The following is a 27,579-nucleotide window of genomic DNA, read 5'->3' as shown; positions in this document are numbered from 1 at the left end:
AGGTCCTATTATTTGCCATATACACTTTGAAGTGTTGGCACAGTAGAAAGTGAAAATTGCTGCTGGTGGTAAATTCATTCCTTTAGTACACCAGAAGGCAGCATAGAAAACACAGTTCCAAGATTACAATGCCCTCTTGTGTTAGACATAGGGCACTTGACAATTAACTTTTTTAAAAAAGTAAAGAAGCCACATTTATATGGGACTATAAAACAAGCAAACAAAAAAGAGTAAAGGAAGTTATCCATTATAAGCAAAACAAGCCTCAAAAAATTTAAGACCTGGTCCCCTAGTCCCCAATATATAGTACACTAGGGTAGCTTAATATCCAAAATATAGTATCCATTTGCTCTTTGTGGTTTCTTTTGTTGAATTTTGGTTATTGAAACATTAATATTTGCTCATTTAATATAGGCTCATTTCACGGGTTTTTGTCTACTTACTAGTTAAAATATATCCACCCTACCTTTTAATACATGTTCTCAGTGTGGTTTACAGACAGCACCTCAAAATGCTAAAATGTTGCTAACAAAATTGTAACGGAGGTACATTTTAAGAATTGCCACCAGCTTCTGAGCAGGAAACAACAAGCACAGCAGCGGTTATAATTTCACATGAGAAATATACTAAAGAGGCGCTACCTGTACTTTGTGCACCAGCTGTCCTGGGCGAATGGTGTTTTAGGGCATGGATGGGGAATGCTAGATGTTTCTCTCTCTGGCCCACAGGACTCTCACCTCACCACACCCTGTCTCCAGCAGCACCCCTTCTCCCTAGGCCAGGCCCCTTAGCATTCCTTGAATTGCACCCTCAAGCAATTGCACCGTGGCTGGAATGTGCCCTAGAACTCGGATGACGCCTCTTGCTTGCCTGCATGGAGGATCGAGTGGCATATAGAAACCAGCCTACTGTACAAAGGTTCCATCTCCATTTGTTGCTGTGCCCATTTTTGCCTCTGGCTCCACCCAACCCTGGGATGTGACCCCTGGAAGGTTACCCAGAAGGGGATGTGACCCTTGGGCTGCAAAGGGTCCCCCACGTCTTGGGTGCTTTATTCCAGAAAGTGGCACCAAGCCCCTGGCCTCCCAGCAGCAGAGTCACTGCTGCTTCCCTGCAGGGAGAGAGCGAAGGGAGAGGCAGCAGGGAAGTTGGTGCTGTGTGGCTGCCTTGGCAGAGGACTGGACTGATGCACCTGCACAGCATCATTCTCCCCATTGCTTCGCCCCCCTCCCAGTAAGCACCAATTCTGCTGCTGGGAGGCCAGGTGTGTTAGAGCCATCCTCACCAACTGCTTCTGTTTTAGTTTACAGTACATACATAAATTAGGGATGCTGGTGGCACTGTGGGTTAAACCACAGAGCCTATGACTTGTCTATCAGAAGTTCGGCGGTTCGAATCCCTGCAATGGGGTTGCTCGGTCCCTGCTCCTGCCAACCTAGCAGTTCGAAAGCACGTCAAAGTGCAAGTAGATAAATAGGTACCGCTCCAGCGGGAAGGTAAACGGCATTTCTGTGCACTGCTCTGGTTCGCCAGAAGCGGCTTAGTCATGCTGACCACATGACCAAGAAGCTGTACACCGGCTCCCTCGGCCAATAAAGTGAGATGAGCGCCGCAATCCCAGAGTCGGCCACGACTGGACCTAATGTTCAGGGGTCCCTTTACCTTTACCCTCACATACATACATTGGTTTAGCAGTGATTTCCCCCTCTTCGGTGAATGCAGGGAACTATCATTTGGGGTGGAGTTCTTTAACAGAGCTTCTTGCCAAACTACAGTGTGGTGTAGTTGTTAAGAGCGGTAGTCTTGTAATCTGGGGAACCGGGTTTGCGTCTCCGCTCCTCCACATGCAGCTGCTGGGTGACCTTGGGCTAGTCACACTTCTCTGAAGTCTCTCAGCCCCACTCACCTCACAGAGTGTTTGTTGTGGGGGAGGAAGGGAAAGGAGAATGTTAGCCACTTTGAGACTCCTTAAGGGGAGTGAAAGACAGGGTATCAAGTCCAAACTCCTCCGCCTCCTCCTCCTCCTCCTCCTCCTCCTCTTCTTCTCCTTCTTCTTCTACAGTTTCAAGGATTCCTTGGGGCAAGCCATATCAGTTAAACTGCTATTGTTTTAGTTAGTTATTATTTGCTTATTTTTTTATTTTTCCCCTGTAACTTGACAACATAGCTCAAAGGATCTCCAGAAATGTTTACAGCATATTTCCCTTTTTCTTCTTTTTTATAAGAGCAGTGAACAGAATGCACAGATATTACCAGAAGAGGGCAGCATGTCCCTACACAGATCATTTCTTGCCAGGAAGGTTTTCAGATATTGGTAGCACAAACAAACAAACAAACAAACATTCTCTCTGTACAGAAAGATTTACAGCAGTCATTTTGCTTTCAAGAAATTTGACCCCACAATTGCAGCCAACTTTATATCAAGCTCTAGAAGGACAACAAGCAAACATGTCAGATAGTAGCACACATTTTCGGCACCAGCTAAAACCATTTTTGTTTAGGCAAGCTTCTCTGAACATGTAAAAGCTGTTATGCGTTATCTGGTTTTAGCTTATTGTTGGTTTTAATTATTATTAATTTTTGAATTTTGAAAATCCTGATCCTATTTTATTGCTTTTATTTGCTTTGTAAACGCTTTGAGGTTTTATCACAATCCAACAGTATATCAATGTTGTGAAATAAATGACTAAAACAAATTTAGCAAATAGTGGTGATAAGTCAGAAACAAAGTTTTATTTTTTAGTGTTTTCAAGTACCAAAACATCCTCTTTGTGGATGGTTGACCTATGGCCTCAGGCTCAGGCTAGATAAATCACCAGAGGTCTCGTTTGGCCATGCAGGAAATTGAGATTACTCTTCAACCCCCTTCCTTGTGGAGAGATTCTTTTCAGATCTGGACCTTAATCATCAGGCCACTGGCCAGAGAACCTTTAAAAGAGGGACATTCAAGAATGGAACACAATGAAATGATGGAGACAGTTTGGAACACCAAACAGGAATGAAATCAAGGCATCCTCCATTTGCTGTATTGACCACCTTTTATCAGAGAGATGTTCAATCACTCCGTGGCAGACTTGGGGCTCTCAAATTTCAGTGGCAGCCTGTGCAATGCTAAAACTCAACGCCCCCTCCACCTCTCTCACTCCATTCTACAACATTGTTATGATGTCTCCTGCAGTGCTGTGCCCAGTGCAGCCGTACTGGTCATGCTACCATAAAACCGCCTCTACAATCCCTGCACCTTTAATGGTTACAGAACAGGCAGAATTCAAAATTTCCCCAAACATTGTGATGAAGCAATAGGAGAAGCTTCATTGGTTGGTTTCTGTCTCTTGTGCAGCTGTTACAGTCTCTTTTGCAATGATGGAAACGCAGGAAGTGGCAGACCTTTATGTAAAATAGAAATCTTTGAAGGAACTCTGTGCTCATGGAATTTATTATTTGACAGATCTCGGTTGTTTTCTAGACAAAGACTTGATGGGGCCACTATGATGCTGTGTAGAAAGAGGGGTAGAATGGCTGACACTATGTAGAAAGGGTTGGGAGGTAAAATGCAAAATCCTGATTAGCAATGTCTCCTGCCAGGTGGTCTTGTGGAAATCATTATATCTGAACCTAATCAACACCACAGAATCCAAGTGCAAAGCAAAGGCCTAGAAAGCTTTATATATTTTTTTACAAAACCATGCTGATAAAATGGATTGCTGGGATAAAAAATGATGAGTCTCACCTGCCCAATGCATCACTGCACATTTCAAAGGCACACATCTTTTTTAAAAAAGGTAAAGGGATTTATTTACAAAAGGATGGCCTTTTAATCCTGCAGACTCCTTTATTGCTCCATACTTTTTTTTAAAAAAAAGTCAGATTTTCTGTGATCTGAAAAAAAGATAGAATAAACATAGCAAAACCACAGAAGGACAATGATTTGATGACAGTATTATGTAGATTAGGCTCCATTCAAAGTGAATAAAGAAAATGTGCCTATTAAGAACATAGAATGGTACCTTGCATGTGGTCACACCACAACTACCCCATCTTATCCAGTACTGTCAACACTAACTGACAGCACATCCTCGTGTTTTACTGGACAGTACTTTATTTGACTCGTGTGGTGTAGTGGTCAAGAGCAGTGGACTCGTAATCTGGGGAACCGGGTTCGCGTCTCCACTCCTCCACATGCAGCTGCTGGGTGACCTTGGGCTAGTCACACTTCTTTGAAGTCTCTCAGCCCCACTCACCTCACAGAGTGTTTGTTGTGGGGGAGGAAGGGAAAGGAGAATGTTAGCCGCTTTGAGACTCCTTAAAGGGAGTGAAAGGCGGGATATCAAATCCAAACTCCTCCTCTTCTTCTTCTTCTTCTTCTTCTTCTTCTTCTTCTTCTTCTTCTTCTTCATTCCCAGGCAAATGCTGCTGAGATGCTGTGGACTGGACTTTTTGTGGGATAACCAGCCCCATATAATCCACATGCTTAAGTCTAATTAATGAATTAAGGGGCTAAGCTGTCCTACCAGGCTTAGCTGAATCCACTTCTCCTCACCTTGGGAGTAACTAGAAACAAAGCCTTTATTCTCCCCTCACTCTACCTGATAAGCTCAACATGGGAAGAGGTTTGAGCTGGTTGCTCCATGGCTCTCATCAGCCGCTCTTGAGTTCCTCTACCAATAATTTAGGAACTTTCAACACTTTGTAATTAAGTTAAGTTTTACTGCCTATACAACTTTTCTGAAGCACATGAATCTGACCTTTGGAGAATTGGTAAGTACAGTGGTACCTCGAGTTACAAATGCCTCAGGTTACAAACACTTCAGGTTACAAACTCAGCTAACCTGGAAGAGTTACCTCGAGTTGAGAACTTTGCCCCAGGATGAGAACGGAAATCATGTGCTGGTGGTGCAGCGGCAGCAAGAAGCCCCATTAGCGAAAGTACGTTAAGAACGGACCTCCAGAACGAATTAAGTTCGTAACTAGAGGTACCACTGTAAACCATTTTGTAACTTACCAAACGTGTGGTCTTTTCCTATACTGGGGGAAGAGGGAAACTTTGGAAAGAGAGAGAGACATTTTGGAACTCACTTGGAAGGGCACATTTTAAAGGTCCAACGGGCATATTGCGTGACTTTAAATTTCTGCTGGGATTCTCTCACCAAAGAGTACTTGCCCTAAACTTGGATCTTGGGGTGTGTGTGTGTGTGTATATATATATATATATATATATATATATATATATATATATCCATCCAACATTTTTATATGCAAAGTATGTGCCCTTCACTTATGCCACAGCCCTTTCCCACGTTACCCCAGACAATAAGCACACATAGAGTGGAAGTACCCCTGGTGTTGCTGTAGCATCACATATAGGGATTGAAACTGATTTGCCATCAAAATAATGTGACATTTGAAAGCCGTCCAAGCAAGTGCAAGCTTGGCTCTAGAGAGCTGCTGATAAGTCTTTTTGTCTATGGGTGGCTTATATCCAGAGGCTGTGATCACTCTTGTACTACAGAGTATGGTTCTCACTGCCCCACATCAAAAATGACATGGTTTAGAGCTGGAAAAGGTTTAGAAAAGGGCAAGTGAAAATGATCAAGAGGCTGGAGTGGAGGAATTCCACTATGAGGAAAGGCACGATGTTGAGGACTTTGTTGGAGGAGGGGGGAGGTAAGGGAGGGATACAATAGAGGAGTATAAAAAGTATGTGAAGTGTGGAGGAAGTGGATAGGGTAAGTATTTCTTTTTCTCATAATGGGGTCATCCAGTGTAGGTGAATGTTGGAAGATTCAGGACAGAGGAAAGTAGGGGCTTTTTCACACAGCCCCTAGTGCAACTGGAAATCACTTCCCCAAGATGAAGTGATGCCCACCAACCTGAATGACTTTAAAGGAGGATTACAGGAGAACTCACAGATTTCTACTGGTCATGGTGTTCGCACAGCCTCTGAACCCTGGTTTCTGGCGATCACAAGCTCATAGAGCGCTATTGCACTCAAGTGCTGCCTGTGGACTTCCCAGAGGTTGGCCACTGTGAGAACAGGATGCTGCTGGACTCTATCCTTCCAGCAGGGCTGTCCTTTTTTTACACCTTAATTTATATATTTATTTGGAGTCAGAGGAGTTTCTCTGACTACTATCTTTACAGTATACAAACATTTATTCGCTGGAATGTGAAAAGATTGCCACAATCTTGCTTGAGAATGTTTTCCTCCTCCTTTATAAAGGAAGTATTATGTCCGGTCCAATTCGTGGATGAATCATGGCTCCTGGCAAATGCGTTGGGCTGGCTGAGACATTCTGAAACACTTCAAATTACTCCATGTTGCTGATCATTACCAGAGCCAATGTCTCCTTGCCAAAGTTTAGCACATTTGTTGTACAAATTTCCCCATGTTTTCTCAGCCGATTGCAAGACCACATACACTGTGCTGAGTTTCAACTTAAGTCACCTCAGATATTCTGGTCTGTAGCCAACAAACTTCTACTCCGAGAAGACCCATTGAAATTGATAGGCCCAAGTTAGTCAATGGGCTTACTCTGAGTAGGACTAACATTGGCCATGACCCTCTGTGCATTAGGCTCTGAGGCAGTCCATGAGAAGACTCCAGGCTCAGCTTTATCAAATAAAAGCAGTTCCTTTAAACTATGTTTTGGTAATATGATTCATCTGTCTCATCTCCTCCACAATAGACATTATCACTCCTTATCATCACTCAAATGAAAACACACCTTCACAACTCTTCCTCATTTCAACCCCTTAGCAGCAATGGGATGACTGAAACTTTGGGTGAATTCATTACATTCTTCATCCTAACTTTGTATATTTTCTTCTGTTTTGACTGTGTGGCCTATCAAACATAATGGTCAAACATAATAATAACATAATAATAACAATAGTAATAGTAATAGTACTGCTTTTTTGGTAAAAATATTAAACTGAAAAATGATAGGAAGATTAAAAATATGCTTCATATCCCTGCTTCAGAAATGAACTCAAATCTCTTCTCAGCCATACATGGAAATGTGTGCCTGACTGAAGTTTGAAAATACTGACAGACCTGAAAATACTGAAGTATTCTGAGCTTGGGGTAGAGGAAGATACACAAACCATTACCTGCTTTAGCTGTTGCTCCTACAAATCACACACCACTTATAGAATCATAGAATTGGAAGGGATCCTGAGGGTCATCTAGTCTTACTCCTTGCAATGCAAAAATTTCAGCAAAATCTACTGCAGATGGCTACCTAATCTCTGCTTAAAAAACCTCCAGTGAAGGAGAATCCACCACATTCTGAAGGAGTCCGTTCCACTGTTGAACTGCTCTGTCAGAAAGTTCATCCTGATGCTTATAGTCAGCATCTCCATTTTTGTAATTTGAAGCAATTGGTTTGGGTCCTATTCTCCGGAGCAGAAAACAAGCTTCCTCCATCTTCCATGTGACAGCCCTTAAGATATTTGAAGATGGCTCTGTCTCCTCTTTTCCACGCTCAATGAGAAGCTTGCTGCTGGAGGGGGTGCCCTTCCCCTAGGCAGTGTTCTTTTATCAACCCTCCCCTCCCCAAAACAATGTTCAGACCAATAAAAGTGATATGCATCCGCATAATTTTATTTATTTATATTCCGCCCTATACTCGCAGGTCTCGGGGCGGTTTATATGCAGCATGGCCCTGAAAGAAGGTATTTGGAGTTCTTTGAATGTTCAAACTGTGCTATATAAATCATTAGGATCATTTTTACCATCCCACCTGCATATCTTCCCTTTTCCTTGTGACACCAAGTTATCAACAGTGATGTGGCTTCTGGAGATTTCTGCCAGATCCCGCCCTTCATGACCTGCCACCCGACCAGTTTCTGAGGGAGCAGGGCGGACCCATCGCTCTTTCTCTGGGCAGACTAGGTCTGTGCCTTTCACAAACGCACAGCAGACTCCCCAAAGGTGAAGCGTTTCCCAGCACAGAAATGTGATGGGAAAAGCTGCACCTCTCCTCTTCCTGCCTGTTCTGCAGCTGTCAAGGCCATGGGAGCTTGGCTGTAAGAAGGTGGCAGCTGTTTTTTTTCTTGTGGGAACTGAACGTATCTGGACCAGAGGCAGAGCAGCAAAACCGAACACTCCCAACTAATTCCAGTTTAGGCCAAGTCCTTGGCTTTCCTTGCGTCTCTTTGCCCTTCCTGGCTTATAAAAACAACCCAGCCTCTCTCTACATGAAAACATCAGTTAGGTTATGCGTGAGTTACCTCATGATGTAGAACAGGCATGTCCAACTTGAAGTTGACTGTGATCCACAATCCAGTATAAAAACTGTAGTGATCTACCACCCAGGGATGGGTGAAAGGTGGGTGGGTGTTGGCTACTTCCCCCAAGGGGGCAGGGATGGGTGCAGGGTGGATGGGCATGTGACAACAGGGCAGGGGTGGGCGCACGTGCAGTGTCAAAACAGTCCCTCCCAACGTCTCCAGCAGAGGGCGGGTGGTGATTGACCAGAATTCATCGCATGATCTACCCGTCGATTGTGGTGGACGCATTGAACATGTCTGATGTAGAAGATTAATTTTTACAATAGCAATTCAAAAACCGAATGTCTGATGTAGAAGATTAATTTTTACAATAGCAGTTCAAAAACCGAATGTTAAGCTGGATTTCAGCCTATTATTTGGATGTTTCTTTGAATGCATGCAACTATGATTAGAATTGTCTTTGTTTTTAGCGCTGCTCTTTTTCAATGAGTTTTCATTTGTAGTTTGATGCATGCTATTTTTTCAGCCTTTGGTAATATTCCTTTGGAAAGCTGAGGGATAAATACTATTACAGTGGAACCTTGACTTACGTACGGCTCTACTTGCGTACAATTCCAATTACGACCTTCAGTAGGTGCTTTGACTGAACTTTCCTCTAGATACAAACAGAGGCCTTGCCGGCAGCCCGGGGCTTGCCTGGCCGGCTGTGGGGCAGTGCTGGGGCCTCCGCCGCCGGGGAGAGGCCTCCGGTTTGCTGGAGCTCACCCCGCCGGCTGCAGAGCACTTGTTTTTGTGACTGTGTGGCACCCAGTTCAGCTACTGGTTGTGTGACTGCATAAATGGATAAAAGCTCCCCCATTCAAACAATGGCTACTGTATCATCAGTGCACAAAAGGGGGGGGGGGAAATGTTAATTTTTTTCACCTACAATACTGTCTTATTTATTTTATAGTACAGTACATTGATTATTGCATTTTATGGATCTATGGTCTCATTAGACAGTAAAATCCGTGTTAAATTGCTGTTTTAGGGGGTATTTTTCATCATCTAGAACGGATCAATTCACTTTTCCATTACTTTCTATGTAAAAGTGTGCCTCTACTTGTGTACGTTTCTAGTTATGACTGGACCTCCGGAATGGATTATGGTTGTAAGCAGAGGTTCCATGTACTGACAAATTAATAAAAACAGAAAGTAGTATCATAGTGGTGGCTTGTGTTCCCTCAGGTCACACCATGCAGTCTGTCAACAGTTTCTTTTCAAATGCAAAAAAATAACAACACACACACACACACACAAAATACACCAAGTAGCAGAAACAAAAAAGGCCCAAACCAGTCCTAGGTAAACTTCCACTTTTTCAATTATTGCTTAAATAAAAGCTCACTTCCACACATGGGAATAGTGGGGGGGACGACGACGGGGGACGATGGGACACAGGGAGGGGAAGTTGCCCCCCCCCACCAATGGAAATAAATAAATAAAAATACATAGTAAACTGAGGTTCTCCCCCCCCCCAACAAAAGGCCTGCCACCCCAACAAAAATCTTGGCTTATGGCCATGCTTCCACACCTTATTTTTCTAACCCACGAGTCTATGTTATTTGAAACCAACAACTTTTAACTCAAACTAAGCTGTTTTCCAAATGTTGAAAAAGACTGAAAATTTTCAGCACAGGCAATTTAGATTGCAAAGTAGCAAAGGATAAAGCCAGCCTGCCAGCCCTGGATTCCAGAGATGGCATATTCTGCCACTAAGTCAGTTGGCTTTTACTGACAGGGCAAATGTCAACACATCCATTTTGTTTCTGACACTCAGTTCTGAGCATTCCCAGTGGGTGAGGACACAACCCTTTGTTTTATTTATAATATCAGCCTGAGTGTCACGATGCGAGCTAACCTCCTGGGTTAAAAATAAAAAAAGCAATACTTGGAAAATAAACGACTAGAATGTCATGATAGCTAAGCAGAGTGATTGGCAAATATTTACTATGCCTGCCTTTAAGAATAGTCCTGGTTCAGGAACATTCTGTTAGGCCATAGAGCTGAAGGGATACTTATAGAACATCTATGTACTTCAACTCCCTGCTCATTGGTGCAGTTGCCAAACTGCCCTTATCAAGATTTTTCTCCTAAAAGTTCAACTGAAATCCACTCTCCTGTAATGTAAGCCCATTAGATCTAGCCTCGGGCAGATTCAGGGCTGTGCGAGTGGTACACACACAATGGGTGCTGAGCCATCTCAAAGCCCAAGTAAGCGAGGGTTTGGGGAAGGAGGCCTGAGACTCTTACAAGGTCCTAGAGTCCTCCTTCCTCCTTCCCAAAGCCTAGTTAGCACTTTCCCAGCTTGAGGAAGGAGGTCGAAGGGCTCTAGGACCCTGCCAGGGTCTCTTGCCTCCTTCCCAAAGCCGTGCTTCTCTTACCTGACTTTGGGGAGGCACTGCGAGGACAAATTGCTTTTTTTGTATGTACCAGTGTCGGTTAGATGCCTGTGGTGCACACTGCCAAACATTTACCATACACTGATGTATGCCGTATGTCACATATTTGAATGCATACCATTATGAAAAGAGTACCCAGCATTCATTTGGTGGGTGTCTTGACTGAGACATGACCGTCTGCCACTGCTGGTGTATTCAGTGGGGCCTCCAGTTGTAAGTAGCTGCTGCCGAGGAAGCAGCAAACAGGTGAAAAATTCCCTTCCCAGTGGGCACCGCTTGGTGATGGCAGAGGTAAGATAGAGCAGTAAACAGGGCACATAGCTCTTGAATTGTGGCCCACACCCATGCTGGGTGCTGTTATTTAACAGTGTACCTGCACAAGGCTGCTTTCATTGATCCTGACTCACTGTTGCTTGCTAATAAAGGATTCTGTCTGCCCAGGCCTTGAGTTCCAGATAGTTGTCAATAAAAGCAGCAGAGTTGTGAACTGCAGTCTGCTATGAATTGCTAGCTCGTGTGTGTACAAGCAAGGCTGTTTTTCTTTTCTTTTTTGGAGGAGGTGGCTTTTCCTAAACCTATGGCATTGCCTGCTTACCACCAGTGTTTTAAGTTCCTGAAATTAGTACCATCTGAACATGCCTTGAGAGGAAATACTGTGTGATGTTCTTACCTCATCTTAGTAAGCTTTCTGGTGGGCACATCTTTAGCTCAACTGGGGGAAAAAGGCCTAGTCAGTCCACTCTTCATATCTACTCCCCATTCTTCTTAGAACCAACACTGCTGGAGCACACAGGTAGGTGAAGTTAGCAGCAAGTATTTGGGTGGCAGGTTCATTGATGTGAGAGTATGGTATTGTTGGCTCAGGTTACTTGCTCTCAGCATCCGGAACTCAGAATACTGCCTATGAACACAGAAGGGGTTTATTTGACCATTATGGTCAACAGATGGACCTATCCTGGGGTGAAGAGACCGCACAGGGGGCTTTCTTTCTAGATTTGTGATTAGCCTTTCCAGCTGGGGTCCCAAGCCAATCTCTTCTCTTAGAACCACACAAAACCTCAGGGGAAGCTGTAACCATCTGGATGGCTTTTTCCCAAGTCATGGTCCATGGGTAGAATTGCTCATCTCAATTTTCCTATTTAGCAGGCATGAGGTTAGAACTTTTCCAAGCATGTAGTTGCGCTCTAGGGAGCAGGAATCCCCTTTGTCCTTTGATCTTGCTAAGTGTCCTACTGTGAGGAAGCCCCTCTCATATAAGCCTGCTGGGCTTATAGCCACTGAACACAGGACAGTGCCTCTCTGTGACTTTATACCTAAAATTAGATTTAAGCCAGTGATCTGTTGTAAGAGCAACAGAAATAGAACAACTCTTTCAAATACATTCACTCCTTCTAGTATGTAAGAAAGGACACAGAGGCAGGAAACTAGGGGCTTTCCCACATAATCATGGAAGTTATGCCACAAGTTATGCATTTTCAACAGCAACAGTGTGCAATTCTGTCTTCAAGTAACATTGGAATGAATATGCTATTTGGGGAAAGCATTGCACCCCCCCCACCCCGACTCAGTACTGTACAATAATGCTGCATTTTGATTTGTGGAGTTCACTTGTAAAATTCTCTCCCTCAAAAGGGTCATCTGGCATCTATGCTTATGTAAAGAGTTTATAATCTCTGGTGTTATTTCTCTCCTGCGATTATTATTTTTTAGCACTACCTTCCATTGCTTATGTGCATGTGCTCTTATTAGTTACTGTAACACATTCTGCACAGTTTAAATTGAAGGACAGTATATAGCACTGTTTTAAAAATGAAACCTACAACTTTTTTTGGGGGGGGGGACACACACACGGCAGAGTGCCAGTTTTTAACTGTGTTTGTATGTGTGTGAACGTAAGGGAGAAAATAAAAGAAAAAGGAAGCACCAGAAGCAGAGATCTGGAAATCTCCTCCTATATGGCTCCCAGTTCACCCTCATCATTGTCATTCCCTGTTCCCCATCTCAAAAGTAGTTAGTGGTTATGCAGAACAGGGCTTTCATGGTGGTGGCACATCAGCTGTGAAATTGTTTGCCAAAATTCTTTTAAAAAATAATACATTTTTATTGAATTTCTTTGTCTCAACAAGTTGTAATTGCATATATCTAAAATTTTGTCTTTTACAATGCCCACCCTCCCCTCATCTTCCCTTTCTGGTTTATTCAGTACATGTTGTCTTCTGCATGTTAAACAAATATGTATATTATTTGCCAAAATTCTTGATTGTCCACCTCATTGCTGAAGTTCAAATGGCAACCAATGTAATTTCTGGAGACGTGTTTAATAAGGCATTGCGCTTAACCATTCTTTTCTTTTTATTGCTACTCCTGTTGTGATCAGTAATGACCTAAAATATGAAATGCCGTCTCTACTAGGAACTTATGCAGATTGGGGGGGGGGGAGGGTGTTGGATGTGGATATGGGTATATTGCAGGGTGCCCTGTGGAACTTGCATGAAGTAAAGCCCCTCCCCACAAATACCTTAAAATTGAGAATAATCTGGTTATGCACTCTTATCCAGCTAGCGCGAGATTTGGGCTCAAGAGGATCTGTGTATATTTCACTGTAAAACAAGTAACACAGTGCAAGTGTAGCTTTCTCACATTTTTATTTTTCAGTAGCAGCACCTCTCATGCAAATTCTCTCTCAGGAAAATGTTAAAAAAAGAAGTTTGTTTGTGTCTACTTAAGACTCAAAAATATGGACATACCAAGAACCTGCCTCAGGGTGAGACTCTCATAGAATTATTGTGGTGTTACTGTTTTAGTAATAAAAGCACTGGGAAGAAGCATTTGGTTGACTGAAATGGATATAAAAGAAGCAGGGCTGAACCAACAAACCTGCCTCATTTATTAATATTAGACCATGCACCCCTCTTTCTATATCTGCCAACACCCAAGGGTCAATTGGGCTGCCTTATTTATGGGTTATTCTGAATTATTGCTCAGCATTCCAGTGCTTAGTTTTGAAAAGCATATTGTGAAGAGGTATTGCAAATGATGAATAGACTGCAAGAAGCCAAGTAAACAGTATTATTGTAACACTACATAAATATGGTCCCTCCCCCAAATTAAACATTAAAATGCCTGATTTCCTTTAACATTGTTAAACACGCAACTTTATTAGGTACTACCAATATGATGAATTTAAACTCATTTTGGGGAAATAAATGGTACACCCATCACACTTTATTTTAAAATGGAAAAGGGGAGAGGGGAAACAACCCAGAAAGCAAAGCAAAGAAGAATGAAGAGGTGAAAAGGGGACTAAAAGAGTGAGGTGTCCTTACCCTTAAGTTTGAATAGAATGTGACAGGACAAGAGCCACCCAAGAGTTTTCAATTTTGTCTTGTTGGAATCTATTGTAATACAGATGGCAACACAGGATACAATCTCCCAGAGATGTATTTGGCAAAGTCTCAGTATTTTGAAGCTAATAAATCCAGCTTTCAAGAGGAAATTCTAATAAGTTGCATTTACCAGCTTTTTGGGGGGTGGGGGTGGGAATACTGAATACGTTAATTATGTACACTTTTACCATCTGCTAAAACGAGGTATTTTCTGGTCATGCCATGGCAATTTATCTGTGCACCAAAAGTTTTTAAACAAGCAATTTCACCCATAAAATAGCTGTTCTACTAAGAAGATATAGCTATCTAAGCAAACGGCTTATTAATGTCAAGCTAATGATTTGTTAGTTCATTATTGGAGCAAACGTAACATTAAAAGTTGAAAGGTCAGTCTTTTCACAGGTATACAACTGCTTGGTTCAGGATTGTACCCGATGACCACAAAACCACAGTGAGTCAGGCAGTTTGCAGATGAGTGTAATTGAGGGCAGGGAGATGAGTTTGAATGTTTGCAAAAACCAATTTTAAATATAAAAGGCTAAAGGCCTCATTGCAAAACTGCCTGCGTTACATTATAGCCCAAGGGGTCATTTTCAAAAAATACACACGATTATCAAGCTGATGCTTTGTGGATGTAAGCAAATACTGAAAGCAGCATTAATACAGAGAAAAGCTTTGTGTGTGGGTTCTTCCTAATTACTTAGGATCAAACTACAGACAATGCTTAGCTGCATTATTTCAGGTTTTGTTTAGTTTTTTGAAAACTGCAAGAAAATATATTTGAAGTCAATATATGAGCATTCTACTACTGATCCCCAAAGCTTTTCAACTTTTGTGAGCATTTCAAACAAACAGCCACATGGCTTGGAGGGACTTCAAAAAGCACCTACCTCCACCACACCTCCCTTCTCCGAAGACCAGAAACTGGTATTTGGGCAAGGAAAGGGGAAAGCAGGTGATCAAGGTCCCAGGTGGCACATTTTTTCCTGCTGAGGACTAGGACTAAAAGTGCCTGCACCCCGAGGACAGTGGTAGGAATGGTACCACTCTTAGGTGATACCATGCTCAAAATGCAAGCACTCCTTTCTAACTCAGCATGGCACAGTGGAAGAAGTATTGGACTAGGTTCAAATGTTCACTCAGTCATGAAGTTCACTGGGTGACCAGTCACTCTTCAGTTGTGAGGATAAAATGATGATGGTAGAGGAGGCTATATATGTGCTGCCATGAACACCTTGGAGGAAAAGCAGGATATAAAATTTAATGTTCCCACACCTGAGACTAGCCATGAATGCAAGCCTTTCCAAAAAGATTAAAGTTCCTGCAACCAGTTATTTGGGAGTGTGAGCAGGAGCTGGATTCAGTCCTCTTGATTTCACCTTTCTGGGATTTTAATCTTTAATGCCCCCCCCCAAATCTGTTCTCCTGTGGATCTGGGCAAATATCAACTGTAGGAAAAGCACAATTTCAATCAGAAAATGAAAGATAGTATAGCATGGGGATGGTGCAGAAAATGACAACATTTCCACGTGTATTTATTGAGAAATAGTAAAGATATACACATTTTTTACAAGCTTTCAATATTAATTTACATTTTCTTAAATAATGTTATCCCCAAATAAATCACAACTTACATTACATAGACCCTTGGCTTCAACAGTTCCACAAGGCTGCAATTGCTGGGAGTTCAAATGCAATATTGGCTCATGTCAGTTAAGTTCCCTTCTAAAGACACTAAATATCACATTTATTCAAGCATCTAGACATGGCTCCAAAACACCCCCACCCTACCCCAATAAATCTGAAATGAAAATCACATCTAAAACTGCAGTGGGCATAGCTTATACGCCCTCAACATGTGGAAAGATTTAGATTAAGTTCTGATCTATTATTTCAGGAGCATTTAGTTCAAAGTTTGGAGTTTAAACACACAGACATACTGCAGACATACTGCTTACTTCTTTACAGCATGCTCAAGTTGTTGCTCCTACTTGAGATTTAAAGAAACCCAATTAAATCCAGCAGTACAGTAAAAACAATTCCTCCAACACAACAGCAGAGCATGGGTAGCTTGTGTGTGTGGTTCTTATCAGTTGTGGGCTACATATGGGCCTCCCAAAACAGGTAATGACTGATATACTACACTATGTGTATTTTTTAGCCAAGGGCCTGTGGGAGGGAGGGAGGCTCTATTGAGCACTGTGGGGATAAATTGGGCTCTATATTTTTGTGCACAATCTGCATATATTGCCTTTTTTTAACTTTTCAGTTTAGTGGTTTACTGAATTGAGTCCACCTTTCCCTTATTTCTTTGTATTTACATGCATTCAAATTGTGCTCTATTTCTGTATCTTAAGCACAATATTCAAAGTGCTTAATATTTATGTGCTGTTTCCATTTATATTGGTACAGCAACTGCAAAGGCACACTGTTCACTATTTTAATTGCACAACCTTTTAAAACATGGGATATTTGTGTTCTCTGTGGTAGGGTAAGAGTTAAGAGGACAAGTTTTTGATTGCATATATATAATGATATAAAATACAACTCACGATCCAAATGACCAAATTTCAATTTGCATAAAACCATGCTTTGGTTGGAATATTCTGGCATGCCTTAAATTCTAGCTTCCCTAGAGATGTGTGAAGCTCCCTCCATTCTCCTCTGAGAATGGATCTTACTGATCTTACTGCAGTTCTTTCCCATTTTATCGAAATTCCTACAGATATTTTACCTAAATGAGGACATTCAAAATTGCTTAAAATTTCACCTAAGGCAAAATTCAGTGGCAACATTCCATTTTTTTCATGCAGAGTTTTATCACACAGCAGCTCAGTATTTGACACAGTTTGCTTCTGTATCCAGAATTTTGGCAATTTTGATTCCTTTGTATTCTGCCAGGGCTGAGGAAGAGTCAGTGTTGAAGCTCTCTGCTCCCCCCCCCTTTCCATTTTGAAGAGTGTTCGTTTGTTCTTTCTCTTTTAAAATAATTGTTATTAAGATTTCCTCCTGTTGACTACTGCCAGCTAGGTCAGAGAATAGGAAAAGGGTGTTTTTCACCAGTTTTTATTGTGACAGTTTCAAGGCTGGTATAGCTGAGGATCAGTCCCCTCAGGGAATCTGAAGAACTTTGAATTTCTGTGTGCCCCACCACAAAATGACCATTTTGGGACAACACTGGAGGCCGGTTACCCAAAACTTGGGCTATCACTGCAGTGGAGGCCTACAGACCTCACTTCTCTCCAGACACAGAGGCTGGTGTAGAAGGGCCTGCCTTGCAAACCTAGCCCCCTCTCCCTCCAGCATCAACATCATTTATATGAGTTTTTGTGAATCAGACTATTAATGGAAATATGGGGGGGGGGGCTCAATGAATACAGACCACATCAGAACTGTGTATCTGTTGTGACCACACCATATTGTCAACTACACACTATTTCTGAATGAATAAAATATGCATTAATGGTATTCTATAGTTTTGTCAACATAAGCTGGTTTTCATTCTCTGTGTGTCATTGGAATATATCTCTTTAAAAAATGGTTGAAGAAAAAAACTCTGCAAGAAATCTACATTTATAAGACGAATCTAGCTTGATGACAAATTCAGGGAACTCAAAATTCTCCTATTTAGTGACATTTTGGTTGGTCCTAAAAAGCACATTCAAACTGCAGATTTTGGAGTTTTCCCTTATGGACCAACATGGCTGCCTTTTTAAAAAAGTATATACGCCAAGTACTTTTCCTTTAAACAAAAAACAAAAAACCTTGAATCAATAGCCTGTAAGTAGTTGCACCAAAGAGACATCTCACTCAGATTTATGCATCTGAGTGCATCAACGCAGAGCAAGGAACTTCATTATCTGATATGATGATGTAAGTATTCCTTTTTGGTATGTCCACAGGGGCAAAATCCAGCACAGATTAGGGCAGGGTCAGCCCATATGGAGCCCTCCAGATATTTTTGACTATGTATCCCATCCTTCCTGGCTATTGTTGCATCAGTGAAAAACACTTTTACACATTAGCCTAAGAAGTCGCAACACTGACCCTCTGTCCGGCTGGTTACGAATATTGTTAATGCAGGACACAGCATAGCAGAGAATCTGAACCTGCAATTCTGTGCACACTTTCCTAGAAATAAGCCACACTCAACACAGTTGGATGTACTCCTGCGTAACCATGCGTGGGATTGTGCTGCATATGTCAATTTCAGGTAGTACAGGTTTTACATTCACATTATAATCTGATTCACTTAACTTAATGCCTGTTCCTCTGCCCTCTTTTTCTGTGCCCTAGGGAGCTAAAATACTGATTTCTGTGCACATCAGTTATTGTAAAGGTTGTGCGTTTACTAAAGAACCTTACAAATGGGAAAACAGGAATGGGTTACATTTCACACGATGATCTGAACTGATTATTTTTATGACATAACTGCATATGTGCCTTTTTATCTTTGAAACTACAAAACTTGAAGTTTTTTCATCCTCCCAAATAACAGTATATATGTACCCACTGAATAGTGGGGTAGCATATGGCTCATCATACACTATTTTAAGGATCTTTTGCACCAAAAGTCGATACTGGAGAACTTGTTGTTATTTGAGATTAATTAAAACACTGGGACTGCAAAGTAGAGAACAAGAGTGTAGGGACAAGTATATATAATTCTCTTTCCTTGAACATTACTAGAAAGAAAACCAGAAACCGAATTATCACACTGAATTATTCTACACCAGTGCTGTTGTTAAAGATAAACTTTTTCAGAAATAAAATGACATAAATTTACTCCAATAATTAAAATTTCAATATAAAAAAATAGAAAATTAAGTACATTATTCACCCTACACAAATGCAGTTGTGTCTGTAAGAGGGCATCTGAAAACAGTTCCATGGAGCACTGTCTGTATCCAGCTGGCCCTTTGCCATGCATGCATACCATAGTGCAGCAGGCATTAATAAGGGGCCGATCTATAGCTGCCCCAATATTACCTCTTTCCTTCCCAAGCATCCATTCCACAAGCTACATGTCAACAAAAGGTGTAACTGGTAGGCAGAGAGTTAGAAAGCAGAGCATATAATGGCTGGGTAGGTATATGGAAAGCACATCCTGTCCCGCCATTGTGAGCAATGGCATGCACACAAACACAGTGGCTACACATGCACAGAGTAACTTGCAAGCTGGAGCCATGGAGATGGTAAGAATATAGGACACACACACTGATCTACTGTTGAAAGTAATGGCTAGCATGCGTGATATGTGTGGTAAAGGGCTGACCACAGAAGGGAAAAAGGAAAGAGTTCCATTGAGTGCTATGCTGATCTTTTTCTCCAAGCTTAAAATTAGTTAGAAAATGTTTTAATAAACAACATGCTGGTGGAAATTCCTGGACTGTTGGCTACAACATACTGTGAACAACCTACAGTTGGACTAGTGAACATAGTGTCCCATCCCCCCAATGTTGCTGCACTATAAGTCTTATTAGCCTCAGCCAACATGGCCAATGGGGAGTCACTTTTGAATTGTACTGTGGCTACCAAGGGCCAGATAACTGATCCCACTACCAGAAGCCCACACAAGGATTTCCACTTGCTCAAAGAGAGTTCCTCACTCTTCTTCCCCTGTACACACTTTCCAAATTGGCTTGGGTGGGTTGGGAGAATCCCCCAGAACAGCACACAAGGAAGGAGCGGGCACATTGTATATTTTTTTGAAGGAATCAACCATATTTTCATGTAACCTATTGGCTAACAATTTGAGACTTGGTAAATGGGAAATAATTTGCTGCTCCTTATATGTACTTTATCAAATCAAGCTCCTTGCAGTGCAAGTACTTGTTTTTTTCCTTTAAAGATGAAAATGGAGAAATGGTTCTCAAGTAATCAGCCATTTTAATTATTAATCCCACAGTGCCCAATATCACTTCAGCCTCTTGACATTCTCTTAAGTTACTTGCCTCCTGCAATCTGTGGAATTATTAAGAAACTAAATAAAAGCACCAGCTGTCAGTTATTATACTTCCCTCTCCCCTTACTGCAACAAACTTTTAAGTGCTTTCGATACACACCCTTGTCTTTTGATTATTTGAATTTGAAATTTGGTCATGTCAAAAATTATCACAAAGGTTTATTTCTTTTATCTACATTATTTTAAACCAATGTTACATTGTAACACACAAACAAGATCTTGTCTTTTAAGGCACAACACATCATTATGCACATTCTGTTTGCCAAACTTATAAAAGAGACAATAATAATTATTATATACCCCCATCCCACACACCTCCAAAACAAAAGAAATTGCATCCACTTCCAAAGTCAGCTGCTAATAAAAGTCACAGTAAATTATTTTCATCAATAATTTACACATATTACAGATCTAGACAGGATTGTCAATGCACAGTTTGAGTACATTCCAATTCAGATTTTTTGGGTTAGGTAGACTAAAGTTTGATTCAAACCTCAGTGCTGAGAATATATCCCATAGTGAGGAATGTTGTTGAATACCACCCTTGTCGATCAGAAAACGCGTGTCATTGCTTTCCCAGTCTGAGTCCATTGCAAAAGCTGTTCACTCTGGCTAGGGCTCATTGGTGTGTACCAGCAACCTTCTTCTATAGTTCTTTAATCGTCAAAAATGTTGTGTGTATAAGACCATGTAGAACATCCTTGTGTAGAATTAAAACTTGTAACTCCACCAATCAGTGATCTCAATTCTTCACAATGGAATTTTCATTCCAAATATTGCTTTTCCTTCTTAAGACCATACATATGTGTAAAAGCCAGAGGCACTGGATCACACATAAAAAATATCAGTGTACTTTGAAATATAAAAAGTATTTGTCAACTATGTGACAGCAGTTACAAATACTCTAATTCCAGCGCTTGGTGTAGAGCCAGGAGGTCCGAGTGACTAGATATTCTCCAGAAAGGCATGTTGTGCTGTGTTAGTTAAGAGGGGGAAAGGTGAGGAGAAATGAACAATATATTTGACAAATCACCCCCCAAAACCACCATTATTTATATTTGCTTTCATAGAGTTTAAATGAACACCAGAGAATTATCCTGATTTTTCTTAGTAAGACAGCGAAGAAAAAGTCAGACCCAAATAGATATGAACTTACAGTAAGGACCATAGGGTAAACTCAATTTTCTTTCTATTGAGAGTGAAAGAGAAATAACGCTTATCAATTATGAATAGTTAAGAGGTGACAATTTCCAATGGAAAATTATGTATTTCTCCCCTGCAAGGAGATGCACAAAGTTTATGTACAACTGGAAGCTGTACTTTCCATACGTAAAGCTTATGCACTTGTTATTATGTATGCAAGCACACCTTCAGAAGTTACCTGTGGAAAAGCTAGTGATCCAGTTTTTCAGCTGTGGACATTACATGGGAGATGTTTTTTGCCCCACAAGTGAAAGATTTAGTTTTACATTATCATTGCAGACCTAGCCACAGTAACCCCTGTCCAGGGAGCAAGGCCTAGTAGCTCAAGAAGGTGAACAAAATGGGCAAGACAATGTTCTAGGATTTGAAATTGGCCACAACTTTACTGATTCCATAGGCAGGTAGGATTTGGCTTAGGCATTGGTTGGATATCCTTCTCAGCCTCCTGGTGGAGGGCTGAGGCATGACAGGGTCGGTCCTAGGATTAATGGGTCCAGTGCAAGAGTTGTGAAATCAAATCTCGGTAAATAAAACATTGCAAAAATGTTGTGGATACATAATTTGGACTTTAAGGACCTTACTTTCATTATGTTCAGATCTATTTGTGAACAATTTGCATTCATTTATTCTTCCACAACTGTTCATGCAAGCAACGGGTACAGTTAGAGGAAAGCATGCCAACCATAAAGTAAAGAAACCAATCACCTGATTTTCTGGAAAAAAACTACAAGACAATCCCAGCACCTGTACTGCATCTATATGAAGCAACCATTTGGAACCAGCATGTATAAGTTAATAAAACCACTATAGCTGAAGAGCAAAACCCACAGATGCTATCTGATATCAGAATGATATGTCTCCTTAGATTCCCCAAGTTTAGGATAGTGTGGGCTATTTCTGGTTAGAGCCCAAAATGTATTTAATAAAGTTTATGCCTTATCTACATTGCTGTCAATTATTCTGAAATGTGACGAATATTGAAACCTCCAGCTAGGTTGTTTTTTTTAAAGTGCACTTATTATTGAGTTGTCAAATGTTCATATTGCAATTACTTCGCATATAGCAGAGTAAGTTCTTGGTGGTGCTTTTGTCTTCTATAGAACTTCTATGGGTGAAGCTGCCCCTCTATGGAAGGAAGCTAATTACCTTTTATTCATGCTTTTCTGATACATTTTACTTTGTGACAGCTGAATTTGGCATTCCTTCTATTGGTTTTCCACATCTGCCAGATAACCTTTTGCATGCCTTCATCAAATTTCAAAAGCACCCATTTTATTATATATTACTTGTATCTTATGTACGCTTATTATATCTGAAGCCACTTAGTTCTTTTAAGATCTATAATCAATATCCATTTTGATTTATCTCCAAATCATGCAAGTCATCATAAAGAATATGCTCGAATCCAAATGGTTTAATTTGTAGGTCTTAAGTTTCGGGCTTTTGGCATCTAACAACTTCAATTACTTGCCAATGTGCCACACTAACAGAAATGCAAACAGAGAAGCTTGCATCAATATCTACGTATCACACCGACATTTCATGAGACAGGTTACCTTTTTTGCTGCCTGTTCTTCTTCTACACCATCCCCAATTACAACATATACTACTTTTCTGCCAAACCTTTGCATTATTCGTTCAAAGCAACTTTCTTTTCCTGGAAGATAAATGAGATACAGTTGAGAGATATTACCTGGTTAGCTGCATGCTCCTCATCTCGGCCATCTCCAATCACAACATAAGTTATGTTAGTGCCAAACCTGGACACTATACGCTCAAAACAGCTTTCTTTTCCTGAAAAACAATGCACTACTTATTTGAGCTATCAAAAACAGGCATCACAAAGATCTACAAAAGATAGGAGAGTCCTGTAAAAAGCTAGGAGTGTCTAAAACCCACATTTTCACACCAATTTGGGCTTGTGGCTATTTCTCAGATAAAGCTAAAGGTGTGCGGGGTGGGGAAAATTACTTTGCTTTATCTAATGATAAAGTTTGCTACTGCAAGAAACATTACAGATGAAGGTCACTATCCTATGGAAAGAACACCATGACTTTGGTTGGAGTGCTGTGGGTGGTGGAAGGAGATGTTGACTGTGAGAGGCTATGGTGTTCAGTACAGTGCTGGGGAAGCACCTGTACAGAATCCACCTTTCTTTTAATAAATTTAAATAATAAATTATTATTATTATTTTACTAAGCCAGTTGGAGCAATACTCAAGTGGTCCTCAACTGCGGGGCTTTTCTCAGTCTTTGTTTCATAGTAGCTTTCACTTTATTTATTTGTTTATTTATATCTACCTGCTGCTACCATTTGATATGGGACTCCCAAGAAATCTGATATGGCTTTCAAGCATGGACTCTGCTGGAGCCTGACTACCCACACAAATGCAGGAAATTGTCTGGGGACTGAAGATCAAAGCCTTCCATCTCCAGACACAAAAATGAAGATTGCCTACCCATCCCAAGAGGATGGGGATCTCCCAAAATTTAGCTGCCCTCCTCCTGTCAAGGAGCTTTAAACTTCAAAGCTCACAACTCCAATGTTTTCAAGCATAAGTGGATCATTTTCACAATGTTCATGAAACTGATATGCAATTCTGTGCATTACCTGTAACTAAGTATGCCAACTAATGTTGGTCCTCATCAGAATTGAACAAATTGCTTAGTCCAACCAAAAGAGACAAAGTATTGGCAGTAGTAGGGGAAAATTGAGACCCATCCACAAAACAAGACTGGGAAGACTAATTTTCTTACCTATTTTAGTTGCACTGTAAATATTTTCAATAGGAAATGCACCTCCTAAACTATACAGCAGGACTTTTGCAAGGGCTGGTATAAGTTGAGTTGTTGTTACCAAAACATTTACACAGTTACTCCTATGAGAAAAGACACAGCATAAATCCATATAATGATAAAAAGTTTCTCTAAAACAAGTTGGTTACATGCCTTATTACTGCAAAACTGTTTCTTTCCGTTATCAGCAAAAGCCTTGCAACCAAAGCTTATTTAGATACTGAAACAACTCTGATAATACTATGATGAAAAATTATTAGTCCCTTTGTCCTATATCTTCACTATCACTTAATTCCCTTCTGTAGAATAGTTTGCAGATCAGCAGAGGGGTGGGGGAATTAGCATACGCTGATGTCATTTTTGTGGCACATTTGGAAAACTACTGCAACCTTTTGATGGCCCAGCATAGCATATTGGCATCTGTAGGAGTTTTCTCTGCCAAGTCTAACTTCATGTTGATATTTTCATTGAGAATGAAGTGGGGAAGGATAAGGTTAAATCTCTGCTCTCCACATGCAGCAGTGTCAATAAAAATAACCCTGTCACTGTAATTAATGTAATTGCAAGTGATACAATTGGTGTCGCATATAGTTAGACCTTCAGTGGGAGAACATATGTGCTGCACAGAAAAGGACTAAGGGTTAATCCTCGGCAGCTTCGGATACGGATGGGGGAGAAGTCTTGTATAAAAACCTGGAGCAACGCAATATAGACAATTTTTAAGTGAGATAGCTGCCTTCCTAACAGTTCTACTAAAATATCAGCTTGCCTAAAAAATTACTTTTGCCTTGCTTCAGAAAGCTATTTTGCAACTGGCATTTAAAATTAAACACATACTCACCTTGTGCTAATAATTGATAGTGATTTAAGTGCATTTGTTAGCCAGGAGTCAGTGAGAGCTTCAATCTCTGCTCTTAACTGCAGCCATGCATCTCTTTTTGCAGGGCCAAGAAGTCCTGATATACAAAAGAAAATGTACACATTTTAAAAATGTTACTTTATTTTACTCTGGAATGGACCTACCTCCATATAACTATAACTGATACAGGATGGTCTATAACTGTAACATCATAATAAATAAATAAATAAAATTAAATATCCCACGTATGCCATATCTTTCTCTGACTGTAGTCACTGGTATCAGGGCTTTTCTATGGACGCCTCTACACCAAACCAGACAAAAATCACCACCTAAAGTTCTACTCCACCCTCACAACATCAAATCTCATCATCCATTTAAAAACACACAAAATCACCCTACTAACTTAAGACCAGTCAATCCCACACACCTCTCCACCACTACCAACTCATAACCATCCCAAGTAAATCTATACAATCTGAAACCCACCAGTTTCACCTGGTAACTATACCTTGAACCGCTTCACAGAGCACTCCTCGGTTTTTCTAACAACCATGTATACCCTGAGGTGCTCATCATATATACAATAAAGAATAGATAGCTACCAACTCCGGCTAGCTTCTCAACCCAGCTGAAGGTCCCCACTATCTGGCATTCACCTGAGCATAGGTGCAGTTCCCTGCTCTTATCCAGGAGTTCCTCCCATACACACCACAAGCAACCGCTAAACTAAAAAGGGTGTTGCCTTCGCAACTTATGTATCCAGACGAAGATCCAAGAAGATGGGGTGGTCTGCTTGCCTGTGGCAGCGAGCTATTTATATTTAAATGGGGCAGGAAGTTCTCAAACAGTCCAGAGTTCAGCATTATTTCCTCCGCCTGGTGGTTCCCTGGTAGATGTTGCTACTCAGCAGATGGTCTCAAGCAACAAAGCAAGTGTTGAGGGTTATCAGAAGCCAGGATGGTCAGGTTATTAAGGGATTAATCTCCACCTGTTTCTAGTCTCCTCATTGGCAATAAAATCCAGTGTGCCAAGTCCAGGATCCTTCCTAAAAGCAGCTATTCACATGTAGATCTTCACCATCACTTAATCCCCTTCTGCAGACTAGTCTGCCGTTTGAAAGTGTGTAGTGTTGCAGGAAGAAGACTCAGCAGGGCAGAGCTAAAGGGGCAAGCCCAGTCTCCTGCGTGAGTGAGGCATATATAGGGCTACATAGTAGAGGATCAGGTTGTGTATACCACTTTAGACAGCAGATGTGAAATAAAGGGCTGCAGCTCAGTGGTAGAGTATCTCCCTCACATACAGAAGGTCCCAAATTCAATCCCCAGAATATCAAGGTAGGGCTGGGAGAGACTCTTGTCTGAAATACTGGAGTGCCGCTGCCCATCGGTGTAGGAAATACTAAGCTAGATAGACCAATAGTCTGACTTAGTACAAGGCAGCTTCCTATGGTCCTAACAGATGTGGATGTTCCCCCAACAAACATCCCATGTAAATACCTCATTCCCTGTACAAATAAGACAAAAAAGCACATTAGAAAAAGGCTAAGACGGAAAGCAGGGGGAAAGCGATGTATGGTGCAGGAAACGCTACAGGAGTTGATAGTTCAGAATGTGTAGTTCAGTTCCAAACTGCAGTAATAAATGCCTTAATGATATATAGAATTACAGAGTTGGAGGGGGAGCCTTATAAGTCATCTCAGTGCAACTGCCTGCTCAGTACAGGAAATTCAGGACTGGAGCATCCCCAACAGACGGTTGTCCAGTCTTCTGCTTGGAGACTTCCAGTGAAGGACCAACTTCCCTCTCTTTCCTTAATTGTCCAATTTTCTTGTATAAATACAAACCAGCAGATAGCTCAGATTTTTTTCCAACCCCCCCCCCCCCCGCCCAACAGTAAGATGAATGGGAGATTATAATTCTCTTTCAGAAGAATTTTAGAGTATAGATGTTACGGACATTTCTAAATAATTAAACTCTTACCTCCTACATTGTTCTTGTAAGTATTATATAATTCTTTTACTCTTCTGTAACGGAATGCCAGCTTCCTCATCCAGTCAACTCCTCCTCTTACACCTGTTGGCAGACAAAGGTTTGCACTACTTGCAGCTGCATGGAAGCCATCAGTTGCAAAACTGTAGGTACTGCAAACACCCAAAATATGCAAAAGTGAATACTTTTTACTTCCTATTAAAATGTGCTTATGTAATTCTTTTTTTAAAAAAAGGCATTGCTTACCTTAGGTCTTGTCCATTGTCATCTGAAGAAACGTCATCTATATGTACTTGATCACATTCCTGTTGAAAAAGTATTTCTTTAAAAATAACATTTGATACCTTGCTTGCAATATTTACATAATGTGGCAGAGTTCTAAGACATTAAAAGATCTTAATACTGAGTAGTACTTGTACTGCCAGAAGATGGCAGAATATGCACATTTAAGGTCTCACAAGCAAGGCTACTATTCTTTTCACAGAATCAACCCCAACAATTCCTTCCAGACTGGGGTGTTCCTGAATTAATTGCTGTACTTGGAATTCTAGGCTGCTCTGGTAGCCAACAGCTTTCACCCCTTCCATATAGTGAAAAGGCTACAACCTTTCTCACTACATCAAGATTTAATGCTCTTTCAGCAATTGCTTCAAAACATGCTTACTGTAATGATAGCTGAAAAAAACTTTCTCCCCCTTTTTTAAAGG

General features: G+C 41.0%; 1 protein-coding gene across 17 annotated transcripts in view; it reads right to left on the bottom strand.

Moving 5' to 3' along the window:
* Window positions 1-19,928: 19,928 nt before the first annotated feature.
* The window catches only part of EYA4 (EYA transcriptional coactivator and phosphatase 4), a 108,354-nt gene continuing 100,703 nt past the window's right edge, over window positions 19,929-27,579 (bottom strand). For 14 of the 17 annotated variants that reach the window (XM_053381944.1, XM_053381946.1, XM_053381952.1 and 11 more), the window contains 6 exons: window positions 27,119-27,177; window positions 26,864-27,024; window positions 24,864-24,978; window positions 23,984-24,105; window positions 22,784-22,884; window positions 19,929-20,998 (listed from right to left, as the gene is read on the bottom strand). In XM_053381944.1, coding sequence (XP_053237919.1) covers window positions 20,918-20,998; window positions 22,784-22,884; window positions 23,984-24,105; window positions 24,864-24,978; window positions 26,864-27,024; window positions 27,119-27,177 — 639 coding nt within the window. In that variant the 3' untranslated portion in view covers window positions 19,929-20,917. Of the gene's footprint in view, window positions 20,999-22,783; window positions 22,885-22,920; window positions 23,022-23,983; window positions 24,106-24,863; window positions 24,979-26,863; window positions 27,025-27,118; window positions 27,178-27,579 lie in introns of all 17 variants that reach the window. The other 3 variants (XM_053381947.1, XM_053381951.1, XM_053381943.1) reach the window with 1 other exon arrangement.

The sequence above is a fragment of the Podarcis raffonei genome, chromosome 3 (genome assembly GCF_027172205.1).
Source record: "Podarcis raffonei isolate rPodRaf1 chromosome 3, rPodRaf1.pri, whole genome shotgun sequence".
Lineage (NCBI taxonomy): Eukaryota > Metazoa > Chordata > Lepidosauria > Squamata > Lacertidae > Podarcis > Podarcis raffonei.
Note: the sequence above shows the minus strand (reverse complement) of the source record. Positions and strands in the feature narration are given on the sequence as shown.